The sequence below is a fragment of the Bubalus bubalis genome, chromosome 24 (genome assembly GCF_019923935.1).
Source record: "Bubalus bubalis isolate 160015118507 breed Murrah chromosome 24, NDDB_SH_1, whole genome shotgun sequence".
NCBI lineage: Eukaryota > Metazoa > Chordata > Mammalia > Artiodactyla > Bovidae > Bubalus > Bubalus bubalis.
Genome location: NC_059180.1, coordinates 20,448,916 through 20,473,159, shown reverse-complemented (window position 1 = coordinate 20,473,159; position 24,244 = coordinate 20,448,916). Strand labels below are relative to the sequence as shown.

At 45.3% G+C, this 24,244-nt stretch overlaps 1 protein-coding gene across 3 annotated transcripts in view; it reads left to right on the top strand.

The window, feature by feature from the left end:
- The window catches only part of PRKCB (protein kinase C beta), a 378,634-nt gene that overhangs the window by 279,326 nt on the left and 75,064 nt on the right, over window positions 1-24,244 (top strand). For all 3 annotated transcript variants that reach the window (XM_006071162.4, XM_006071161.4, XM_044936131.2), the window contains one exon: window positions 1,086-1,232. In XM_006071162.4, coding sequence (XP_006071224.1) covers window positions 1,086-1,232 — 147 coding nt within the window. The remainder of the gene's footprint in view (window positions 1-1,085; window positions 1,233-24,244) is intronic.

The following is a 24,244-nucleotide window of genomic DNA, read 5'->3' as shown; positions in this document are numbered from 1 at the left end:
ATATTATATTTATAAGCTGTAGATATTATATTCTACAATATCTGGGATATTGTAGAATATAAGACATACTCCCTGCCCTGGAAGGTTTCCGGTCTGTTGGGAAAACAAACGAACAGTTACCTGCAGCATAAATGGAAAGTGAGGTGGATGAAGGGAGCAGATAGGGACGTCTTATCCAGACAGAGAATCCAGGAAGACTTCCCCGAGGAAGTGAGAATGTGGAGCAGAGAATGTGGGTAACTAGGGTGGTGAAGGGGAGAGAACAATCATCCATATGGGAGCAACAGTAAGTGTAAAGGCTCTGAGGTAGGAGGGCCCTGGGACTCAAGGATGTGAAAGGACAATGAAGCTGGGTTTGTAGGGAAGAAGGACCCAAGAAGTGAAGAGATTGGAAAAGCGGGGAGAGACTAATCAGACTGGGTCGTCTGGGCCCATGAAAGCACCAAGGATCTTAAAAATGATGGGTCACTACTGAAGCATTTTAAGCTTGGTTGACTTGGTTGAATGTGAAGAAGCAGAAGTCACAGTGTGTGTGTGTTAGCCTCTCTTGTCCAACTCCTTGTGACCCCATGGACTGTAGCCCGCCAGGCTCCTGTCTTTGGAATTCTCCAGGCCAGAATACTGGAGTAGGTTGCCATTCCCTTCTCCAGGGGATCTTCCCAATCCAGGAATCAAACCCGAATGTCCTCCATTGCAGGCAGATTCTTTACCATCTGAGCCACCAGGGAAGCCGTGAAAGTCACAGTTGCTGCATGTAAAGCCCAGTGTGGAGGGAGCCAGGTTGGGTTGTCTAGGTGAGAGATGATGACAGGTGGAGATGGAAGGGAGAAGGAATTCTCAAGACAGCTGGGAGGAAGCAATGACAGTTTCTGGTGGTGGATGAGACACGAGGGATAAAAGAAACATGGAGGTGCCAAGTCTGGCCTTCACATTTTGAGTTTGCACTGTGGATACTGGGCTGTGCTTTTCACCGAGTCAGGGGCATAAGTTGCAGGATCCACAGCTTGCCACCGCACTTGAGTTTGAACACTTCACGCAGGCATCCTCCAACTCTGACGATGTTTTCTGTGTGCTTCTCCCTCCAGAGAGCCAAGATCGGTCCTGGGCCCAAGACTCCTGAAGAAAAGACGACCAACACCATCTCCAAATTAGACAACAACGGCAACAGGGACCGGATGAAACTGACCGATTTTAACTTCCTGATGGTGCTGGGAAAAGGCAGCTTTGGCAAGGTACAGTGTGGCTGGGTGGAGGCACCTGCTGCAGAAGGAACCAGCTAACAAGGCAGGCACATTTGCTGTTCATATGGGGCTTATGTTCCAGGGAGGGAGAGAGTGAAAAGTAAATAGAGCTACACTCCAGTTGGTAACCAGTACTGTGAAGGAAATAAATGGAGTCTGTGTCACAGGCAGATAAAGAAGGGACCCACTCATGGGACGAATTGAGAGAGTATCTTTGACATAAATACACTGCCATGTATAAAGTAGATAGCTAGTGGTTCCCTGTGCTCTATGGCACAGGGAGCTCATCTCTGTGCTCTGTGATAACCTAGAGGGGTGGGATGGAGGGGCAGGTGGGAGGGAAGCTCAAGAGGGAGGGGTTTTATATATACTTACAACTGATTCACGTTGTTGTACAGCAGAAACTAGCACATCACTGTAAAGCAATTATACTCCGATTAAAAAGTAAGTTTTTAAAAAAGAAAGGACCTACTCAAACTGAGAAAGTGAAGTAGAAACTGAGACCTGAAGGTTGAGAATTAACCAGCCATACATTCAGAGACCTAGGAAAGATTGTTTGCGGCAGAGAGAATGGCAAGTGCAAAAGCCCTGAGGTAGGGAAGGGCTGGGCACATTCTAGGCTCTGTCAGAAGGTGCTGGGCCAAAATGCCATGAGGTGAGGGAGGTTGTGGGATGTGAGGTTGCAGAGGTGGGAGGGGCCTGATCTTGCAGAGCCTTAAGAGCAGTAATGAGGAGTTTGGATTTGACTCACAATGCAGTGGGGAGCCACTGAGAATCTTAAGCAGAGAAGTGACATGATCAGATTTGGTTTTGGAAAAGATCACTCTTGCGGCTGAGAATGGAAGTGGTTCTTTTCAAACAGCCGCATGGTTGAAGGATGTCTCTGGGACTTGTAGAGCGATTCTGGATGCTTTTATGGATACCAGGAGATGCTGTTTTACTGAAGCTGAGATTGTGTTATAAGTATTCCTGACTTGCTTAGTGTTGTTTTGAGTCCTTTAATCCCTGTGTGTGCCACCAACATGTCTCACATCAATCTCATTCCATGAACTCAGGTGTGCAAAAAGTATCAAATTTCTTCCCCATCTCTATAGTATAAGTCAAAACTCTGGAAATTATCCTCTACTCCTCCTTGGCCCCCCTCTTACCCCAGGTCTGCATAATAGTGAGTCTAGATAGGTTCTCCTACAAAACGTATCATGAATTTACTGAGTTCTCTCCATCTTCACTAATTCAGTCCTAATCTATACCATACATTACCACCTGGACCACTGCAGACGTTCCCAACTGGTTACCCTGCTTCCACTCTGGTGACCTGTAATTAATACACTTCCATGTAGTGGCCATAGTTATTTTTAAAAACTTTACATTAGGTCAAATCACTCCCCTGCTTGAAATCCTACAGTGGCTTCATAAACAGAATACATTCTGTCCTGTGTCCTGGGCTTACATCGCTCTTTAAACTCTGATCCTTGTTCTCTGTTTGATGCCTTCTTTTCCTTTCCTTCTCCCCATCACCCACTGTGCTTGGGCCGCATGGAGGTTCTTTGAAATGTACAAAGCTCCTTCCTCTCTTAGCGCTTCTGTGATGCTGTTCCCTTCCTTTATTATTTGCAGAACTGGCTCTTTCTTGTCATTTCCCTCTCTACTTAGATGTCACCTCTTCTGAGAAGCCTTCCCTGATCACCGCTCAGAAGAGCCATGCATTCGTTCTCCATTATATTTAACTCTCCCAGCACCCACCACCAGCGGATACTTCTCTTGCTTGTCTGTTCATTTGTCTCCTCATTCTAAGATCTGAGCTCCACAAGAGCTAGGAGCTGTGTCGTGTTCACTGCCCTACTTCCAGTGCTTGTGGGTTGAATTCGTGCAGGACCTAGACTGAATGCATAAATTTTCTCAAAGGGCCACAAGGTCTGTCCTGCTACTGCAGTGAAATAAGAAATCTGAGATGGTGGCACAAAGGTGGAAGAGCCTTGGCAGGGAGTGGGACTAGAGAGTAGGAGCACAGAGTAAGATTGCTGAGCTGCCTGGAGGTCTGGGAGGCTAGAGAATCAGCAGTGGTGATAGCAGAGGTCCATGCCATTGTGTGCTTTTTGCCAGCAGCTCTGAGCGTCCTGAGGGTGGAGACGGAGTAGCGTCAATAGATGGTGGATTTGAGCTAGGTATGGGGATTAGCCCTAGAAGATCACGGTAATAAGGGAGTCAGGGTTTCAGGGGAGAGGGATATCCACTGCAGATCCAACAGAGGCTGTTCTAATAGGTACTCAGGAAAACTGTACTGAATAAATGAGCAACAGCGGCATCTAGACCGGAGGAAGTCGTAGCAGGAAGAGGTTTATCACCTTGGTGTGGGAAAGACGTCTAGAGGCCTAGGGATGAGAAACAAGTGGATGAGGCCACGAGATTTTTTTTTTTTTAAAGAGAAAGGGGTTAGATTCTAAAACCCTGACTCTTGTCTTTTGTGGATGTTCTACTCTTTCTTTCTGGAAGCTTTTTAGTTTTTAAGATTTATTTATTCAACGGCACTGAGTCTTAGCTGTGGCTTGTGCTGTGCGTAGTCTCTCAGTCATGTCCGACTCTGCGACCCTGTGGATTACAGCCTGCCAGGCTCCTCTGTCCATGGGGATTCCCCCAGCAAGAATACTGGAGTGGGTGCCATGCCCTTCTCCAGGGGCATAAAGGGGTCCTTATTGTGGCATTCGAACATTTAGTTGCCATGTGCAGGATCTATGTCCCTGACTAGGGATTGAACCTGAGTCCCCTGCATTGGGAGCACGGAGTCTTAGCCACTGGACCACCAGGGAAGTCCCAAGGCCAAGAGATTTAAAATGCTAGCTCTTGGGGCATTTGGATTTCAAAGATGGGGTGGTTTCCATGATGACAAGGAAGAAGGTGGCCTACATGAAGAAGAGGTTCTAATAAGCTGAGGCTGTCAGGCAGTTTTAAAAATTAAATTACATTTTTAATAAGCAGTATATTCACATGGTTCATAATGAAAAGGATATTAGAAGGATAAACACTGAGAAGTCTTGCTCCCACCCAAGTTCACATCCTTCCGTGCCCCCTCCCTGCTACTGCCCCTCCATATATAAGCTGTTTCGTTTATTTAATTTGCATCTTTCCAGTTTTCTCCCTGCTAATTTAACAAATATAAATATGCATGTTTATTCTTGTCCTTGTTGTCTCAAAAGTTAGCAGACTGCACACACAATTCTTCACCTTTTGGATCACTCAACAAATTGGAAAGGTTTTTCTTTGGCCGTGCTGGGTCTTCATTGCTGTGTGGGCTTTTCTGTAGGTGCGGCAAGGCGGGGCTACTCTCTGGTTGTGGTGGGCAGGCTTCTTCTCATTGGGGTGGCTTCTCTTGTTGTGGAGCACTGGGCTCTAGGGCACTTGGGCTTCAGTCGTTGCCGCTCCCGGGCTCTAGAACCCAGGTTCAGTAGTTGTGGTGCTCGGGCTTGGTTGTTCCTCAGCATGTAGGATCTTCCCGAACCAGGAATTGAACCTGTGCCCAATTAGCAGGCAGATTCTTTACCGCTGAGCCACCAGGGAAACCCTGATTGGAAAGTTTTTGACCGAGGAGTGGAAGTTCTGGAGGGTGTTGTGAAAAGGACTAGGTTTGGGGGGTGGGGAGTGTAGAGGAATTGGAGAGCAGGTCCTTGGGGAATAGTGAGGGAATTAGAATAAATCATGCGTTTCCATGGAAACGGTTATAATAATTGAGAGTTCTGTTCCAGTCTGGGATGTGGCATCAAATGAATCACAGAGGAAAACAACAGTATGTCATGAAAGCAACTAGAATAACAAAAACCTCTGCCATCCTTTAAAGCGTAGAGCAATCCTGGGCAACTCATGTTTTGCCAACCACGGTTTTAGACAAATGTGGTTTTATATTTGAATGTCTACTTTTTACCGTTTTGTTATCTTGTAGGCTATATACATTAAATCCCATACATGGAAGAACACGGCAGCAGTAATGCTCCCCCTTCCAAAGATGAAAGACGTGGACCTTTGGGTAATCTGTTCACACCTCCCCTCCCCCAGGCCCACAGTGTCAGATATGGCTCAGAAAAGCCTGCTGTTCAGCACGGCACTAATTTGTGGAGCGACTATAGAGTGACACAAGCGTTTTGCTAAGACCTGTGAAAATGAAGCAAGGGACAAAGCAAGTGTGAAGGCCGTTGAGTTCCAAATGAGTAAACTGTGTTTCAAAAACTTGAACAGGAGGCACAGTTTGGAGAGTTCGTTTGCTTTCCTGGCCATGAGAGTGTTTCCCAGGAGGGTCATCGTACGAGGGCAGGGCATCTCAGCATCTCTGGCTTTCTTGGAGACGGATGCCCTCTAGGACTCTTGTTACAGAGCATTTGCATGTATTATTGCCGGGAGCCGACATATTGCATATTGAGTGCATATTGCATATTGAGTGCAGCACTTTCCATAGCATCATCTTTCAGGATCTGGAATAGCTCAACTGGAAGTCTGTCACTGCCAGGAGCCAGCGTGAGGAGCTCCACCCATGACAAAGGTCATGAGGAAGGAGGCTCAGCATATGCAAAGGCGGGATCGAGCCTCAGGAGTCCCCCTGGAAATTCTCAAGCATCTACCCCCCAAAACCAGAGTCTGCCTACTTTCTGCTTTGTGCTTTCACCTACACCTCTGACTTTACGGGGGGCTGTCCCCCACTACCTCTCTCTGAAAAAAGAGTTAACTTACAGCTCCAGTTAATAAAGTTCCTGGGTGTGATAGTGTTTCAACCTACAAACTCTTTTGGAAGTCCTCTAGCCTGCCTGAATAGGTTTTTCCGGCCGCATGTGATTGCTCAGAGCCTCCCAACTGTGAGAGGCAGGAGATGTTCTAAACTGTCTAAACACAGATTCCTTTGAGCAGTTAAAAGATTGATTAGAAATTGTATTGGTGAAGGGATTTTCACTTGTTGGGCCAATGTTTGCTGCTAAGTTTCCATATCCCTTACCTGCTGTGTCCCTGGCAGTGTATTGATTAATATAATTGGTGTAAGTAATAGCTTTAATGTTTGTAACCTGGGACCCTTGAGTTAATTCTTTTTCTCGTTGTAGCCCACCACACCTTTGCCCTATAGGAATGCAACATTAATGCTTTTGGAGGGTGGCACCTGACTAATCACCTTTAGAGAAAAATAAGTTTTCTGAAGAAAGGGTCTTAAAATGTTAACAGGCCTCTGGGCCAGAAGATGATACAAATCACCTAAACTTTTGTATATGATAAGTTTACAGGAAGAAAGCCTGGCTTACTACATGACTCTACCCCTTCCCCCATACATAACTTAAGGTATAAAAAACTACTTTGGAAAATAAAGTGCGGGCCTTATTCATCGAAACTTGGTCTCCCCATGTCGTTCTTTCTCTCACCTTCTGGCTGAATTATTCAGCCTCTTTTCTCCACTAAATTTCCTCACTGAGCTATCCTTATTCTATTACTCTTTATATCCTTAATTAATGTTTAATTAAGCAGTTGTTTCCTGATCCTCGCCGATGCCGTCCCCACTTCGAATTCCCTGGATCCACCGGGGCTGGACCCCGACATATTATTTTGTTATTTAATGTTTATTTTTATAGTTTGATCCTTCGCTCTTTATTATGATTTCTTTTTTTTATATATTTGTTTATCTGTTGGGCTGTGTCGAGTCTCAGCTGTGGCATGTAGCATCTTCATTGCGGTGCACAGACTCTGTAGTTGAGGCACGTGGGCTCTGGAGTGTGAGGACTCAGTAGTTGTGGGGCATGGGCTTTGTTGCTTCTCAGCACGTGGGATCTTAGTTCCCCGACCAGGGATCGAACCCTTGTCCCCTGCATTGCAAGATGTATTCTTAACTACTGGACCACCAGGAAAGTCCCTTTTATGATTTCTTGAACCTTTGATTTCTGCTTTGCCAACCTTTACACTTTTCAAGAATTTAACCTCTGTGGTTGTCGAGTGATTTCTGTGGTTAAAATTGCGCAGCAGATATGTAAATTGGACAGATGGGCACTGTCCAGACCAGTTATACAAGGGAAGTTTATAAAGTAAACAGAGAAAGTCCCTGAGAAGGTATATATATGTGTGTGTGGTCTGTGTGTGCTCAGTCCAGCTCTTTGTGACCCCATGGACTGTAGCCCGCCAGGCTCCTCTGTCCATGGGAGTCTCCAGGCAAAAATACTGGAGTGGCATGCCATTTCCTCCTCCCAGGAATCTTCCCAACCCAGAATCAAACCTGCGTCTCCTGCAGTTCCTGCATTGCAGGCAGATTCTTTACCACTGAGCCACTTGGAAAGACCTGATAAGGTATATACACAGCGCAAATACAACTATTTACATTGTAAACTTGATTCCCCTAATTCTGAAGTGCTACCATGATAAATGGGTTTCCCAGGTGGTGCTAGTGGTAAGGAACCCACCTGCCAGTGCTGGAGACATAAGAGACACAGGTTCAATCCCTCAGTCCCTGGTTCAGGAAGATCCCCTGGAGGAAGGCATGGCAACCCCCTCCAGTATTCTTATCTGGAGAATCCTATGGACAGAGGAGCCTGGAGGGCTACAGTCCAGAGGATCATGCAGAGTTGGACAAGATTAAAGCAGCTTAGCATGCACGCATGCATGCCTGCACCGTGATGAATATCCATTGAATATTTAATTAATGCTAATATCACTTGCCTTCTGACACTTCAGATGTGCTTGTGGTAATGATTTGTCTGATCCAGATCTTTTTAGAAAATTATGCGGGGAAGTTTGAGTGAGGGTTTTCTTATTATTTCCTTATACTTGTGGACTCTTGCTCATGGAGGGTACTGGCCAACTGGGGGACTTAGGGGTGTAGGGAGGGCAGGTACATGTCATGGTGGACATATAGGTAACATAAAAAAGCTCAAATCCAGCAGCACAAAAGATCTATCACAGGAAATGATCAGAAGTAGAAAAAATGAAAATAGCCCAAATGTTCATCAGTAGTATGAAAGTTAAACATATAATGGTGTATCCATGATACTTTCAAAAGAATATGGTCTTTCTATCTTTCACATCTCTATTTGTCATTGTGGACAGACATCATGACACAGTATCGAGTAAAAATAGAAGCAAACCACAGAACGCTATGATTAGTCGTGTAAAATAAACTGTACACAGAATCATTTTATTTAGGTAATATACTCAGAGACCCTACTCTTACTGGACTTCTCCCCAACATTTTATTAGGAAAAAATTTTACAAATATAGAAAAGTTGAAAGAATTATACAGTGAGCATCCATAATACCCAGTACCTAGATTCTACATTTAGCATTTGACTATATATGCTTTTTTGCTTTTTAAATATTTATTTGTTTGGCTGCATTGGGTCTTAAGTTGCGTCTTGCAAGACCTTTCATTGCAGCTCTTGGGCTCGCTAGTTATGGCTCGGGGGCCTAGTTGCTCTGCTGCATGTGGGATCTTAGTTTCCTGACCAGGGATCGAACCTGCATCCCTTGCTTTGGAAGGCAAAGCACTTAACCACTGGACCACCAGGGAAGTCCCTGACTGTATATATGCTTGATCACATGTCCATCCTTCTTTTTGTCTCTACATTAACCTATCTTTAATGCATTTCAAACCAAAACGCAGACATCAGTACACTTGACCCTGAATTCTTCAGCACGCACCTCATTTCACCAGAATTCAATATTTGTTTTTGATCATTTTAAGGTAAAATTTGCACACAACAAAATGCATGAAGTAGCATGTCATTCTGTGAATTTTGAAAAATGCATGCTTAAAAACCTAATGGGAATATAAACATTAATCAAAAAACATCACACTAACAGATGTAAAGTACAACTGTGATGTTTGCTGTATGCTGGGAGAGCCAAGCTTGGCTCTGGCTGCAGTCAGGGAAGGCTTCCTGGAGAAAGAGGCTCTTGAGTTTTACCTAAAGGATGAGCTAAGTTAACTGTGCCAAGAGGGGAGGGAGTAAATGGAAAATCTCAGAATGTCTCTTCTGGGACTTTCCTGGTGGTTGAGTGGTTAAGACTCCATACTTCCAATGCAGGGTCCATGGTTTCAATCCCTGGTTGGGGAACTAAGATCTCATATGTGGCATGGCCAAAAATGGAAAAAAAAAAAAAAAAAAAAGGTCTCTTCTTCCTGACCCCACTGCAAGCGGGGCCTGGTTGATCTGTGTGGCAGCCAAACACATAAGCTAGGTAGGGTACATTCAGTTGTCATAGCAAACAGACCCCCTAAATCTGTACTGATTCAGACACAATAGAAGTTCAGTGTTCATTCATGCAAAGTCCAAGACGGGTGTTTCTGGCCTTGCCCACGCTCTCCATCTGGTGATTAAGTGACCCAGGTTCCTTCCATCTTACACGGCTCCATCAGTCCCTACAGCCTTGTTTTTGTCTGTACTCAGAAAGCGGAGGGGGAAAGAGTACAGAGGAGGCACAAGCTGCTTTTTAAAAGCCCTGATGTGGATGTGGTACCCGTCACTTCTGCCTACACGCTGTTACAGAGAATTCAGTTACGTGCCTCAGAGCAAGGGATGCTGGGAGAGCAGTTTTGGTGGGAGGATAGTGGCCTCAGCCATAATCCCTACTTTTCAGCTCTGGTTGGAATTTTTCTCGGTGACAAGAAAGACCTTCTGACTTTAACCTTTAGAACTCCTCATTTTTCATGCCCCACAAACAAAAACCATTAAGCCTCTCTTGATGACATTTCCTTGTGTTCAAATCATGGAACATGCCAGGTGTGAGTGCTGCTTTTCCTGAAGCATAGCATAAGCCAGGAATAAATCAAGTAGGAAGAAGTCAGCAGCTTATGAAATTAAAAGGAAAAGTGGAAAGTCTTTGGAAAAGCAGGTATTACTTTTATCTCTTCAAAAAGCTCCATTCAAGTCTTTTGCTTTAAATGCATCGAAGATGATCAAAAATAAAAAGCCAAGATGTGAGAGACAAAACCATTCAGCTTCTTCTGGTGTTTGACTTTCCTCGAGTAATGACCAAGAGGCTGATGATACTAAGTGCCTGAATGTCACTGAGGCAGCTGTTGGGGGTTAACCCAGTGGCCCCTGGAGACTCAGTATTTGTGTACCACTCTCCAGAGTGCTGACGCCATCTCCCATAGCTCAAGATTCAGACTGTATAACAGGGTTGAGTATAGCCTTGACCAAGTTTCCCAGCTATTAGCTATTCATGCACCTGTAATTTTTTGAAACATGTATGTACTTCCTTTATATTATCTTAAATATTTTTTCTTTAAATGATTTAGTTGACTTCCTTCTCTTCTTCTTAGCATTGCCCTAAGTGATAAGGTATCTGAAATCACAGGCTTGATCTAGCAGTTACATATTTGTTTTAATATATCTCAGGAGAACGTATTAAAAGAAAAGTAATTTTGTCCTTGTATTGCTGATGGTACAAATACCACATTTTACAAAAAGAAACCTGTCTTAAAGGTCTTTCACTCACATTACAAATTGGTACTTCAATTACCATTGTATTCCTAAGAACATGAAGACTTCTGTTGCATTTTTGTTTATCTCCAGAAGGTACAGAAAATCTCTGATCTTTCCTCTCCCCTATATCCTCTCCTTTAGATAAGGAGCATGCTCACCGTTTCCTGAATCCTTCAAGATGTTTTCTGTGATCTTGACTTTCCCTTTCTTGTCCTTTACTCACTGACTATATCGGAGAATCAAACTGCTCTTTTGAGATTTGCTGCCTCCACTTCCTTCCCACTCACCTCTGCCTTGTCCTTTTGCCCTGTGACATCTACCCTCAGCAACCTCTGCTTCACCCATTATCAGTGATCTCATAGCTCCTAACTCTCCAGATCTGAGCGTGAAGCATGGTGGCTGCTTATGAAAGCAGCAGGCAGACATGAGGGAAAGGAATTGGGGCTAAGGTTGGAACCAATACCTGGAAGAAGTCATCATTTTTATAATAACTGCCTGCTGATGGCATAATTAAGGATTTATTCATTCAACAAGTATTAATTGATCATTCACTATGTGTCAGGCAGCCTTCTAGGTGATGCTGAAAGCTCAGCTTCTCTGTACACCAGTACCGAATCAAATCTTGGAGACGGGTTTTGGGTGGAGAAGGCAATGGCACCCAACTCAAGTACTCTTGCCTGGCAAATCCCATGGATGGAGGAGCCTCGTAGGCTGCAGTCCATGGGGTCACTAAGAGTCAGACACAACTGAGCGACTTCACTTTCACTTTTCACTTTCATGCATTGGAGAAGGAATGGCAACCCACTCCAGTGTTCTTGCCTGGAGAATCCCAGGGACGGGGGAGCCTGTTGGGCTGCCATCTATGGGGTCGCACAGAGTTGGAACGACTGAAGCGACTTAGCAGAAAAGAATAGGTTTATTGCTTTTCCAGGCAAAGGGGGACACAGCAGGCTAATGCCGTCTGAACCAAGTGCCCCCACTTGGGGAAGATAGTGACAAATTTTACACTAATTGTTCACAGAGGCTGTGATCAAGCTTGTGGATATTCTTCTAATGGGTTGGTGGTGAGATAAGTAGGAGTCAACATCACCGACCTTCAGTCCAGTTGGTCTGGGGTCTGCATGCTTGTGGGCAGCATACCATCATTAATTATTAACTTCTCCCACCTGCACGGGGTTTCAGTATCTGCAAAATAGCTCAAAGATATTGTTGTGTGTATCCCTTGATGCGGAAACAGGACCTTGCCCCAAGGCTGCTCTCCACTGTTTCTCCCTGGTCTCGCATCCCCTTCCCTCCCTAATTAACAACTGCTTGAGTCTGCCCATTGGAACTCAGGGAAGGTCATGTAGGTCAAATAAAGGTTGTTTCCTGTAATCAAAGAAGTGGGGGACACAGAAAGACCTTCTGCCCACAAGCCCCATAGGGCCCTTCACGGTACCATAAGTGCAGAGAAAAGGACTGTGAACAAAACAGGCAAAATTATCTGCCCTTGTGGAACATATTCTCGTGGTGGTGGTGGTGAAGAGGCTGATGCTATCGCCTAACATTCTGAGTCCTCACTCAATGCCAGGCTTGTTGTAAGGGCTTTGTATGTATTGGCTTATGCTTCTGCTTTAATATAGCTGCTGATATCCCCATTTTACAGTTGAGGAAACGAGATGCAGGCAGTTGAAATAAACGTCAGAGAGCTAGTCAGTGGCATTTAACAGACCGGGTTTGGTTTGAATACGTGTGATCGGAGGCTCTTAACTGCTTGATACTTTCAACACCTATATTTCTAGTTTCAACAGTGGTAGTCTCAGTTCAGTTCAGTTCAGTTGCTCAGTCATGTCCGACTCTTTGCGACCCCATGAACTGCAGCATGCCAGGCTTCCCTGTCCATCACCAACTCCCGGAGTTCACTCAAACTCACGTCCATCGAGTCGGTGATGCCATCCAGCCATCTCATCCTCTGTTGTCCCCTTCTCCTCCTGCCCTCAGTCCCTCCCAGCATCAGGGTCTTTGATGAGTCAACTCTTCGCATGAGGTGGCCAAAGTACTGGAGTTTCAGCTTTAGCATCATTCCTTCCAAAGAACACACAGGACTGATCTCCTTTAGAATGGACTGGTTGAATCTCCTTGTGGTCCAAGGGACTCTCAAGAGTCTTCTCCAACAGCACAGTTCAAAAGCATCAATTCTTCGGCACTCAGCTTTCTTCACAGTCCAACTCTCACATCCATACATGACCACTGGAAAAACCATAGCTTTGATTAGGCAGAGCTTTGTTGGCAAAGTAATATCTCTGCTTTTGAATATGCTATCTACGTTGGTCATAACTTTCCTTCCAAGGAGTAAGAGTCTTTTAATTTCATGGCTCCAATCACCATCTGCAGTGATTTTGGAGCCCAAAAACATAAAGTCTGACACTGTTTCCACTGTTTCCCCATCTATTTGCCATGAAGTGATGGGACCGGATGCCATGATCTTCGTTTTCTGAATGTTGAGCTTTAAGCCAACTTTTTCACTCTCCTCTTTCACTTTCATCAAGAGGCTTTTTAGTTCCTCTTCACTTTCTGCCATAAGGGTGGTGTCATCTGCATATCTGAGGTTCTTGATATTTCTCCCGGCAATCTTGATTCCAGCTTGTGCCTCTTCCAGTCCAGCGTTTCTCATGATGTACTCTGCATAGAAGTTAAATAAGCATGGTCGTCTCACCATGTCACAAATATATTGTAGAAGGTTAACTGTTAGCCCCTCTTATTTTCTCATCCTCCACCCCCTTCTCTTTCCCTCCAAGTGTAAACAGAGTTTGCATGCCTTGTTTTCAGACTGAGCCTCTGCCGTTAGACAGACGGCATGCCCATCATGCTGGAAGGCTCCTGGTGTTCTGTTCTCCTTCCTCGCTCCGTGTTTGTCGATCACCTATCTATGTGCCAACGCTCCTCAGCAGGGATTCCTAGGAGGGCTCCTGAAAATTCACTTCTCTCTTCTAGCGTCTGCACCTCTCACCTCCTCTGCAGGGTTTGCTCGTGAGATCCTCCAAGTCTGGGAGGCATCTCCAGTGTGTGCATTAACTTTTCAGCTGGTTTATTTTCAACCGTCAACTTTCATTTCTTCTAACCCTCACCAGCTCTGTCAGCCATCCCCGCCCTATACAGTTCCACTCACCCATCTCCGTTGCCTCCATTGAGCTCATACTAATTGCCAGGGACCATGCTATTTTAAAAAATAATTTTATTTGTTAATTTTTGACTGTGCTGGATCTTCATTGTGGGGTTTTCTCTAGTTGTGGCGAGGAGGGGCTGCTCTAGTTGCTTGCACAGGCTTCTTACTGTGGTGGCCTCTTGTTGCAGAGCATGGGCTCTAGACCACCGGCTCAATAGTTGTGGTGCATGGGCTTAGTTGCTTCAAGACATTGGGATCTTCTGGGACCGGGGATCGAACCTGCGTCTCCTGCATTGGCAGGCAGATTCTTTACCACTGAGCCACCAGGGAAGCCCCCAAGCTATGGGTTTACATGGATCACATGTATTAATTCTCACCACAGCCCTGCAAGGTAGTTACTGATATTAACCCTATTAGACCTATTTGAAAACTGTAAGTCAGAGAGGCTGAGCGACCTCCCCGAGACCGCACAGCTAGGAGGAGGCAAGACCAGGGCTTGAAATCAGGTTCTATGATTCCAGTTGCCTCTTTCCTTCTCTAACAGCACTCTTCTCTACTTTGGGGTCCACTCATCTCCACCACACTGTTAGTCTTTTTTGAAATCATTTAAAATGAAGACTTTATGGACTCCTCCTTACATCATGAAAAAAAAAAGTGTAAAACTCTATCTTACAACTGATCCAAGGACAAATGTATTAACATTGCATGTTAAAGCATCTGCTTCAGCTTAAAAGTTAATTTTTTTCCCTTGTGATTTGGAAAGAAATGAAAAATACTTTCATGAGCCCCTGAAAAGATCGTGGTCCCCAGTGTGCTTGACGTTGGCCCTGGCTGCTGACACCAGTGCCCCAACAGTGCAGCCTTCAAGCTCTCTCCCCAAAAGCTGCCGGGGTACTTAACTAGCACGTGCTTTGAGTTTGGGCACGAGAGAGAAAAATGCAGAGCTCCACCCCCAGACTCCAGTGTCTTCTCCTGGATCCCAGGAAAGCACTGAGTTACCCCGGGAAGAAATTGCCTGAAGAGATGAAAAGGCAGTTTAGTTTCTACCAGTAACAAAGGCCTTTTCTGAAGTCTCGGAGCTCCCGTTGTGGGAGTCTATCCTAATTTTAATCTCATTAGTGGTATGGATTCACACGCACACATATACGTCCATACATTAGAAGTGGTTATATAATCCTACAGACAAAAGCTCTTCCCTTTACTTCAACCTGCTCTGCTATCTTCCTGCACCATATGCTGAGTCTTTTTATCATATGGTTCACAGATAGCTCAAAGTCTTTGCTACCTGTTCCCTTAATCCTTTTCCAGAGAACCTTTTGACATTTGCTGTCTGATCTTGGATTCCTGCCTTCTCTTTGGTTCTATCCCAATTATGGCTCCTTCCTCCCAGCCCCCAGTCTTTCATATGCAATTCTTATTGCTGAGTATTTTTGCCAACTCATCTTCCCAAGTCACTTTCTGAGTTTGTCCAGGTCTCTCATCAATGAAGTGACTTGCTGCTTTTCTGTAGCCCCGATTTTCACCCCTTGTGTGTGGAGCTCAGTCGCTCAGTCATGTCCGACTCTGCGACCCCATGGACTGTAGCCTGCCAGGCTCCTCTTTGAAGGGATTTCCCAGGCAAGAATATTGGAGTGGGTTGCCATTTCCTCCTCCAGGGAATCTTCCTGACCTGGGTATCGAACCCACATCTCCTGCATCTCCTGCATTGGCAGGCAGATTCTTTACCACTGAGCCACCACGTAAGCCCCGATTCGCTCCTCAGGAGATAGTACATTACAGAACAAGAAAGTGTAAGAGTCTATTTTCCCAGTAAAATGAATTATATCAAAGAAAGTGAAACAGTTGGAATTTCAAGTTTTCTTGTCAAGCCAGAGTGAGGAAAGGGGGGATTTATTGGGCAGACACAGCCTGTTTTCTGTGTATTTCCCAACTTCCAAAGGCAGGAAGTGCAGCTGGGATGAGAAGCTTCCAGGAACCCAGCCATCATTGTCTTCATCCTGGGGACCCCCCGACTGTCACCCCAGCTTCTTGCTGATGTCTCTTGTTGTGACTGTGCCTCCGCGACACCTCCCTCAGCCTTCCAGCACGTCTCCGTTCTCAATCGAATCCCCAAATCTAGAACAGCCTAGAATTTAAAGCCCTAGGAAAAAGACTGATGGGCCAGTATGGCTCAGGGATCATGAGATCCAGTTAGCTTTGGCCAGGAGGACAGGTCACTTTTCCAATCATCTGTCAGGAAGGACAACAGGAATGGACTGTCTGAAAAGCAGCTGTGGTCTGGGAAGCTCCTCAAAGAGAAGGAAGAAAATGCTGGGCTGCACGGCACACGGGCCTGTGTTCCCTTCTGGTCTGTAGATTCTTCAAAACATTGCCTGGCTCTTTGGGGAAAATAATAAAAAGTTAAATCTAGTTGTCTTACTGAAGAGTCAGATAGAGCCTATTAACATGGAATCTCTGTTTCAGGCGATAATTCATGGCCTCTGGTCCAATTACTATGCTGTCATAGTTCACCCGCTGTGCATCCATCTCACCCTCATCTTTACTTGCTATTTCAGAAATTCTTGTCCTGCTAAGATGAATCCCTGTTTACTAAGCGTAACCCATAATCTTTTCTACAACAAACATGATTGCAGAGGCCTATGGATTATAAGCCAATGCCCATGGTAGATATTTGGAATGTACAAGTATGGATGGTTAATATAACTACGCATGGCATAGTTTGTTCAATCCTTACCCGTCCCTTGGCTCCATTTCATATTATGTCTTGTGGTGCTAGTGGTAAAGAACCCACCTGCCAATGCAGGAGACGGTTCAATCCCTGGATCAGGAAGATGCCCTGGAGAAGGGCACGGGAACCCACTCCAGTATTCTTGCCTGGAGAATCCCATGGACAGAGGAGTCTGGTGGGCTACAGTCCATAGGGTCACAAAGAGTCAGACACGCCTGAAGCAACTTAGCATATATGCGTGCGTTGACCTCATTGAACATTGCTGCAGAGATTGATAATATATTCTGAGCACTGGGAACCTGTCTAAGTGTTTTATATGCATTGCTCATTTAATCTTAACAATGATCTTAGGAGGTGGGTGCTGTCATTATTTCCATTTTGCAGATGAGGGAGTGCAGGCTCAGGGTTGAGCTCAGAGACTCCAGATTCATGCAGCTGTGGATGCAGGTTCAAACCCGAGTCTGGCTCCTGAAGGTATAGCCACTATGCCACACAGCCTCCAGGGCACTCAACATACTCCACTCCTCTCAGAAAAAGCCCATTCTCTCTCAGTCTGTGACACCAACCACAAAGGGAGGCTTGTGTACACAGAGCGCTTCAGATTGTAAAGAAATGGGATTCCTTTGTCCGCCTAATTGTTGAAATGAATGATGAACCCTTAAGGGTTTCACTATGTTTTATTTTGATGAAAGGCATCAATTGTTGGTTTGTCTTCCCTGAGACTGTTTAAAAAGCAGTGGAATTAAATCTGCTTTTATTTTAACCATCTAGCTTTGTCAAATACAATGTATGATTCAAAGAAAATTAACTAAGCCAACCTACAGGTCACCAACATTGATTTGAGCTCAAGAGAACATGTCAATAACTCGAATTGATACCTATCAATCCACTGTATCAGTTCTCTGATATGAATAATTAGAAGTAATACAGCCAGAGTTTTGAAATATAATAGTTGTTTTGAATTTCTTCTTACAACCCAGTCAGACATTTCTTATGGAATCCAATGAACCATCTTCATTTAAAACACAAGGGCTCAGCGTTTCAGGTTTAAATCTTCATATTCCTTCTCCTCTTCCCAGCAGTGACTGTGAGTCATTCCTTCCATGGGTGTAGTGACATTTGCCCAACAATAGCAGGTCCACAGGAGCCAGAGATGACTCGGCCAAAAGTACCTGCATTCTAAACTTTGTTTCACACTTCCACTGGCTTTCTCTGCTAGTGGGGAAAAAGTTGACACTTGATTAAATCTAGTGGGTGACATGGCATCATTTTAAAAGGCTTAAATCTTAATCCCACCTGTCATCCTGACCTCTGATCTGAAAACTCAATTTATCTGTCACTCAGCTCCATGCTTCCCCCATTATAAACATCTCCCACTTGAGTGGTGCATTCATTATAATCAATAAACCCACATGGTCACGTCCTTATCACCCAAAGTCCACAGTTTACATTAGGCTTCATTCTTGGTGGTGTACATTCTACATGTTTAGACAGATGTATATCGACATGCATCAACCGTTATAGTATCTTACAAAGAGGTTGCGCTGCCCTAAAAATCCTCTCTGCTCCGCCTGTTCATCCCTCCCACCCCCTTACCCCCTAGCAACCACTGATCTTTTTACTGTCTCCATGGTTTTGCCTTTTCCAGAATGTCATATAGTTGGAATCATACAGTATGTAACCATATAAAGAGATTTTATTTTAAATAAGGAAAACCTTACATAATAAATCATGAAATAACCCAGTTGATCTGCATGCTGAGTATCACTGCTCTTATTTTTGTCTTGCCAACTTGAACACTGTATCCACAAAGTGATGCAGTGCTACCCAGATCCACTCTATTAACTCCCAATTAGCATCCTTTCCCACTATACCACTTCTCAATTTTTCCTGAAGTACTTCTTCAATTTGCGAGTCTACCCAAGTTGCTCCTCCAAAAGGAACTATTAGAAGCCAGAAACCATTTCTAGATGGCTAACTTCCAGTTTGCTGCTAGAAGCAAATGTATTTAATTCCCTTAAACCACATGATTTTGTATTCTATTTAGTGAGTCCACCATCAAATACAAAATTTGAACACACATATGTGTGGATATATTATGCTTAGAAAATATGAGCCAAAGTTTAAACAATAACAGTACACTTTGGAGAATTAAATTAGGGCCTCCAAGATAACCTAGAATATGTTAGAACATCCTCATGTCTGGTGAAAGTTGAAATTTGGGAGAACCTCACAAGGTAATAAAGAATTCATCAACCATGATGAACATGGTGTATTGAGTTCTGGTTCTAGGTGTTAAGCTCTTAAGATGCCATGTGGCTTCCCAGGTGGCTCACCAGTAAAGAATCCACCTGCCAATGCAGGAGACACAGGAGATGTAGGTTCGATCACTGGGTTGGGAAGATCCCCTGGAGGAGGAAATGGCAACCCATTCTAGTATTCTTGCCTGGGGAATCCCATGGACAGAGGAGCCTGGTGGGCTACAGTCCACAGGGTTGCAAAGAGTCAGGCACGACTAAGCATGCACACTTTCTCTCTTAAGATGCTATGTATCATTGAATCACTCTCGCGACCCTATGACTTGGTGGACTGTGGTTTACATGTACCCCCACATCCACCTCCAGGGTCTCCTAATTGGAATGACTCTGTCCCTCATTCCATGCCTCTGGTTATCAGAGGTTGGGGGGGTGCCTAAGCCAGCTCTTCAAACCCAGCCCAGTCTGAAGGAGGGCTTTGCCAGAGAAGATGAGTCTAGAGGGGCCTGGAGTTCAGGGTGTATCATCACTTCCCCGTTCAGAATGTTAGAAGATGACAGATGGTCTGCTGATTCTGCGGGGAAGTCCCGTCTGGTCTGAACATGCCGCTCCCTGCGGGAGAGTCCTCTTAGCCTCTCCAGGAGGGCTCGTGCCAGCCCCACCTCTAAACACAGACAGTACGACCTTGCCTTTCACTCTGGGCTGTGCATAAGGATCTCCTGGGAAATAGATTTTGCAGAAATTTTGGTCTATGGCTCTGGTTCACTCTCTGCCATCTGGAGAATGTGGGAAGGAACTGCTGTCCCCACTGAAGGAGCTGGAGCATCCCTCTTATTCTCTGTATTTATTCCTTCCCTTTAACAACATTGCCTGGGACTTCCCTGGTGGTCCAGCGGCTAAGGCTCCATGGGGAGCTAGATCCCACATGCTACAACTAAGAGTTCACATGCTGCAACTAAGACCTGAGTTTAGTGGCTCAGTCGTGACCAACTCTTTGCCACTGTATAGATGGATTGTAGTCTACCAGGCTGCCCTGTTGATGGGATTTCCCAAGAAAATATACTGGAGTGTGTTGCCATTCCTTTCTCCAGGGGATCTTTCCGACCCAGGGATCGAACCCCTGTCTCCTGCATGGATACGCCAATTCTTTATTGTCTGAGGCATAAACAAAATGGCTCGATATACACCAGGCTCTGAACGTCACTTGTATTATGTCACTTGCTCTCACAACAGCCCTAGGAAGGAGGACTGTCACTGTGCCCCTTATATATATATGAGGGAACCAAGAGTCAGAGAGGTTGAATAACTTGCCCAAGATCACACAGCAAGCACATGGTAGAGTGATGCTTTGAATCCAGAACTGAACTTGTACCTACTGTGATTTTACAGCTCTAATTAGATATAAACTTTGAGCTTATCAGTTTTGTCAAGGTCACAGTCTCATTCTTACATCAAAGAGCTTGTCAGGATACCTGCTGTGTTGTAAAGAGAAGAGGATGTGGACACTCACCTTCATCTTGTAACCTGGCTGCACCCAAGTCTCTCTCAAAATCCTCCCCCCAAGTGGGCGAAAGCCCCCAAGGAGGACAGTGGCCAGTGTTTGCCCAGAGCTCCAACCCCTGATTACAGTACCATCCTGATGGCCTCTCCTCATCCTCCCCCACCACAGGCAGGCCTAGCACAGGAAGGCCCCCACTATTTAGAAGATTCCTACTTAATTGGTCTGGAGTGTGGTCCAAGCATCAGCTTGTAAAAGCTCCACAGGGAGTTTCAGTGTGCAGCCTGGAGAAACAGGAGCTCAGTACAAGCAGGCTTGCGAGGCAAAGCCAAGCAAAGGGGAGGGGAAGGTGAGGGAAACTGGATTTGCCTGAAGACAGAACTGAGCTGGTCTAAAGTACTCTAGGTCTTCAGAGGGAAAAGGTGGAGCCAAAGTAGGAGACATTCCCAGAGGGCAAGGGGACCCTCAAAGAGATGGAACCCTAAAATAGAGGAGGGTTCATGCTTGCCAGAGATCAGCTCCCCACTACGTCCTGCAGACTCGCACCCAGCCTTGTCCACAAGCCAGCTCTGTAGTGTGGTGGGTGTAGGAGAGGCGGGCAGAGGGGCTCGGGGTCCCCTGGAGGCCTGCACGCTACATACCTGGCTTTGACTTGCTTCTGCATCCCTCTCCCGTGCACCCTCAGCTCCCTGCACCTTACAGATCCTCTCCTCCCGAATTACTGTTTGGGGACTCTGTGAGCCCCAGATGTGTCTCTCTAGTTTAAGATACACCGTCTGAGTTCATCAGTTACCGTCTTTTCTTGACCCCTGTATATTAGTCAAACTTGTGGGCTCTGACCGTGCTCGATGGAATGGTCTCACTTCTACCTCCTCTGACCCTGTCGCAGGGATGTTGTTAAGAACATCATCCACGGCAGCACTGCATGTTCACGATCCACACGAGATATTTCTTCTGGACCTAAGTTCCAGGGAAAGCTTATTTTTCTCTGCGACCAATGATTTTCCTTATAGGAAATATAAACTTTTGTCATTGTTTCACGTAATTCTGGTTGCTTTGGCCTTTAGGAAGCTAATAGTACAATACATACAAACACACATACTATATTTATAAAATACACACATACACAAATATATACATACACACCCATCCACACAACACTCACACACACATATATTGGGGGTTGGGTAAAAAGTTTATTCGGGTTTTTCTGTACCATTCTTAAATACATACTGTGTACTATATAATCATTTTTAACCAGCTTTACCAAGGTGTAATTTACATAACATAAAATCCACTTGTTTAATGTTACATAATCTTGAATGCTGCCTCAAATATATTGTGAATTGTAAGTTGGATGTAACCATAGATAAATTAAATGATGCTGAGAGCTAAATCACTAAAGATTTTTAGTGACCTAGACCTAGGGTTTTTTTTTAATTCCTTTCTCCTCACTCATGGGCTTCCCAGGTGTTCTAGTGGTAAAGAAGCCACCTGCCAGTGCAGGAAACGTACAAGACTCGGGTTCAATCCCTGGGTTGGGAAGATCCCCTGGATGAAGGCATGACAACCCACTCCAGCGTTCTTGAGAATGCCATGGACAGAGGAGCTTGGCTGGCTATCGTCTGTGGGGTCATAAAGAGTCCGACACGATTGAAACAACTTAGAAGGCACACCTCTCACTCAGATCTTTTCATTTATTTATTCGCGAAATATTTATTGAGTGTTTAGATGTGGGTGATGTGACAGTGAAGCAGTCAAACCAAACAGCTGCTCTCCTGGAGCTTACCTTCTAGGGAGGGAGAAAAGAAACAAATGGAGGGGAACAGGATGCCAGATGTGGTGAGTGCTGGGAGAAGGAAGGGAGTGGGGAGTGGCAGAGGGGCTGCCACTTGATGGAAGGTGGTCAGGGAGGACCTCTGCGAGGAGGTCACACTAAACGAGGTAAGAAAGCACGCTGTTGAGCATCTCTGGGGAAGAGTCCCAAAGGCAGGACAGAGTGTCCGTGGAGGTTGGGAGCAGGTAGAGTGGAAACAGAGAATTATGCAGGAGGCAATTGCAAGAGACCAGGATGTGAATCATGGTGGCTTAGATCAGGAAGGAGGTTGGGGGTGGACGTTTTTTGAAGGTGTAGTTGATAAAACTTGAGGCACTGGATGAGAGATGTAAGAGAGAGCAATTGAGGGAGGCTCAGTTCGGCTTTGGACTTTCAGCAGGTGTCTGTTGAAGTTGGGGGAGTGGGGAGTGGGGCCTTGGTCCCCAACTATCACTGCCCTCTCCTGTCACTAAGCACACAAACACACAACTCCCTTGAGGCCAGTCTCCTTAGCCGGTTAAGAGCTGTGTTCAGGGCTCACAAGCCGTCTCCTTGGTCATTCTCTGAAAAGATGAAGCTGATGATAACCAGCGAGGCTAGTGGGCTGAATTGTCTCCACCCAGTATATATATTCAAGTTTAACTGCTGATCCTATGAATTCCACCTAGACTGGTGGTGGTGATTTAGTTGCTAAGTCGTGGCCTACTCTTGCGACCCCATGGACTGCAGCCCGCCAGGCTCCTCTGTCCATGAGATTTTCCAGGCAAGAATATTGGAGTGGATTGCCATTTCCTTCTGCAGGGTATCTTCCCAACCCAGGAATTGAACCCAGGTCTCCTGTATTGCAGGCAGATTCTTTACCGACTGAGCTATGAGGGAAGCCCAACCTGGGCAGAGGGTCTTTGCGGGTGTCAAGTTCAGGGTGGCCCTAATCCAATGACAGATCTCCTTATAAGAAAAGGCCATTTAGACAGAGACACAGGGAAGAACAGCATGTGAAGATGGAGGAAGAGACTCGGGTGATGTGTCCACTGGCGGAGGATTGCTGGCAACTGCAGAAGCTAGGGGAGACCTCTGGAACTGATCATCCCTTAAAACCTTAAGGAGGAACCAACCCTACCTCAATTTCTGGTCTCCTGAAGTGTGCAAGAATAGATTTCTGGTTCTTTATTATTGTAACTAGTACCAGTTCCTAAGTACTCTTCATTTCCCCAGCACGGTGCTGAATTCATGTGTACCGTTTTCCTACTTTATCCCCTCAAGGTTTCTTAGCACCACCCAAAGCTGAGCACTTGTAGTTTCCCTGTTTTACAGATGAGACAATTAAGGTTCAGAAAAGGTAAGTGACTTTCCCGAGGCCACACAGCTAGTATGTGGTGGAACTTGGATATTTACTAGGTCTCCTATTTCTAAAGTCCATGACCTAACCATAATGCCATCTTGTCCCGTCCCCCAAGAGCCAAGGTTCCAGGCAGATTTTGCTGTTTGGATTTCCCAGTAAAGTTCATCTCCACCGACTTTCCAGTTAGGAATCCCTGGGCTACGCTCCACTTTATCTGCTGTCATTGGAGCTGCTGCTGTTTATCACATCTTTCCCAAAAGATTCTCGGGGAACAGATGTGGCTTGGAATTTGATAAGAACATCACATCAGCACAGCCTTTCAGTCTGTTTGGAATCTTCACCCAGGAGATGGAGGGACAGCTGAACAAACAGCCCACGCCTTCGATGTTGGTATTAACTGAAATGGAAGCTCCAGAAACTGCAGACAGTAAAAAACCATGTCTACAGAAAGGAACATTTTAGAGCATGGCATCGCCATTGCTGGTGCTTAGGCTGTTTTTCTGCCATTTCTTTCTCTTGTTCCAACCCTACTTGGGGGCACAGGTGGAGGCAGGTAAGATCTTCTCAGCCACTTACTCCTTAGAAGTAGGGCCATGTCTATCCTGTTTGCAGGCGCATCACCAGTGCCTAGCATCATGGCTGGCACAGAATTCCCAGGAGGGCTCATGGACTGGATGGATAAACTGGAATCATGGCTGCAGCACTAACTCAGACTAAGCTCATCTGGACAAGTCGATGACTGGTTTATTCGTGGCTGTATAAGAAATGGAGAAATGACC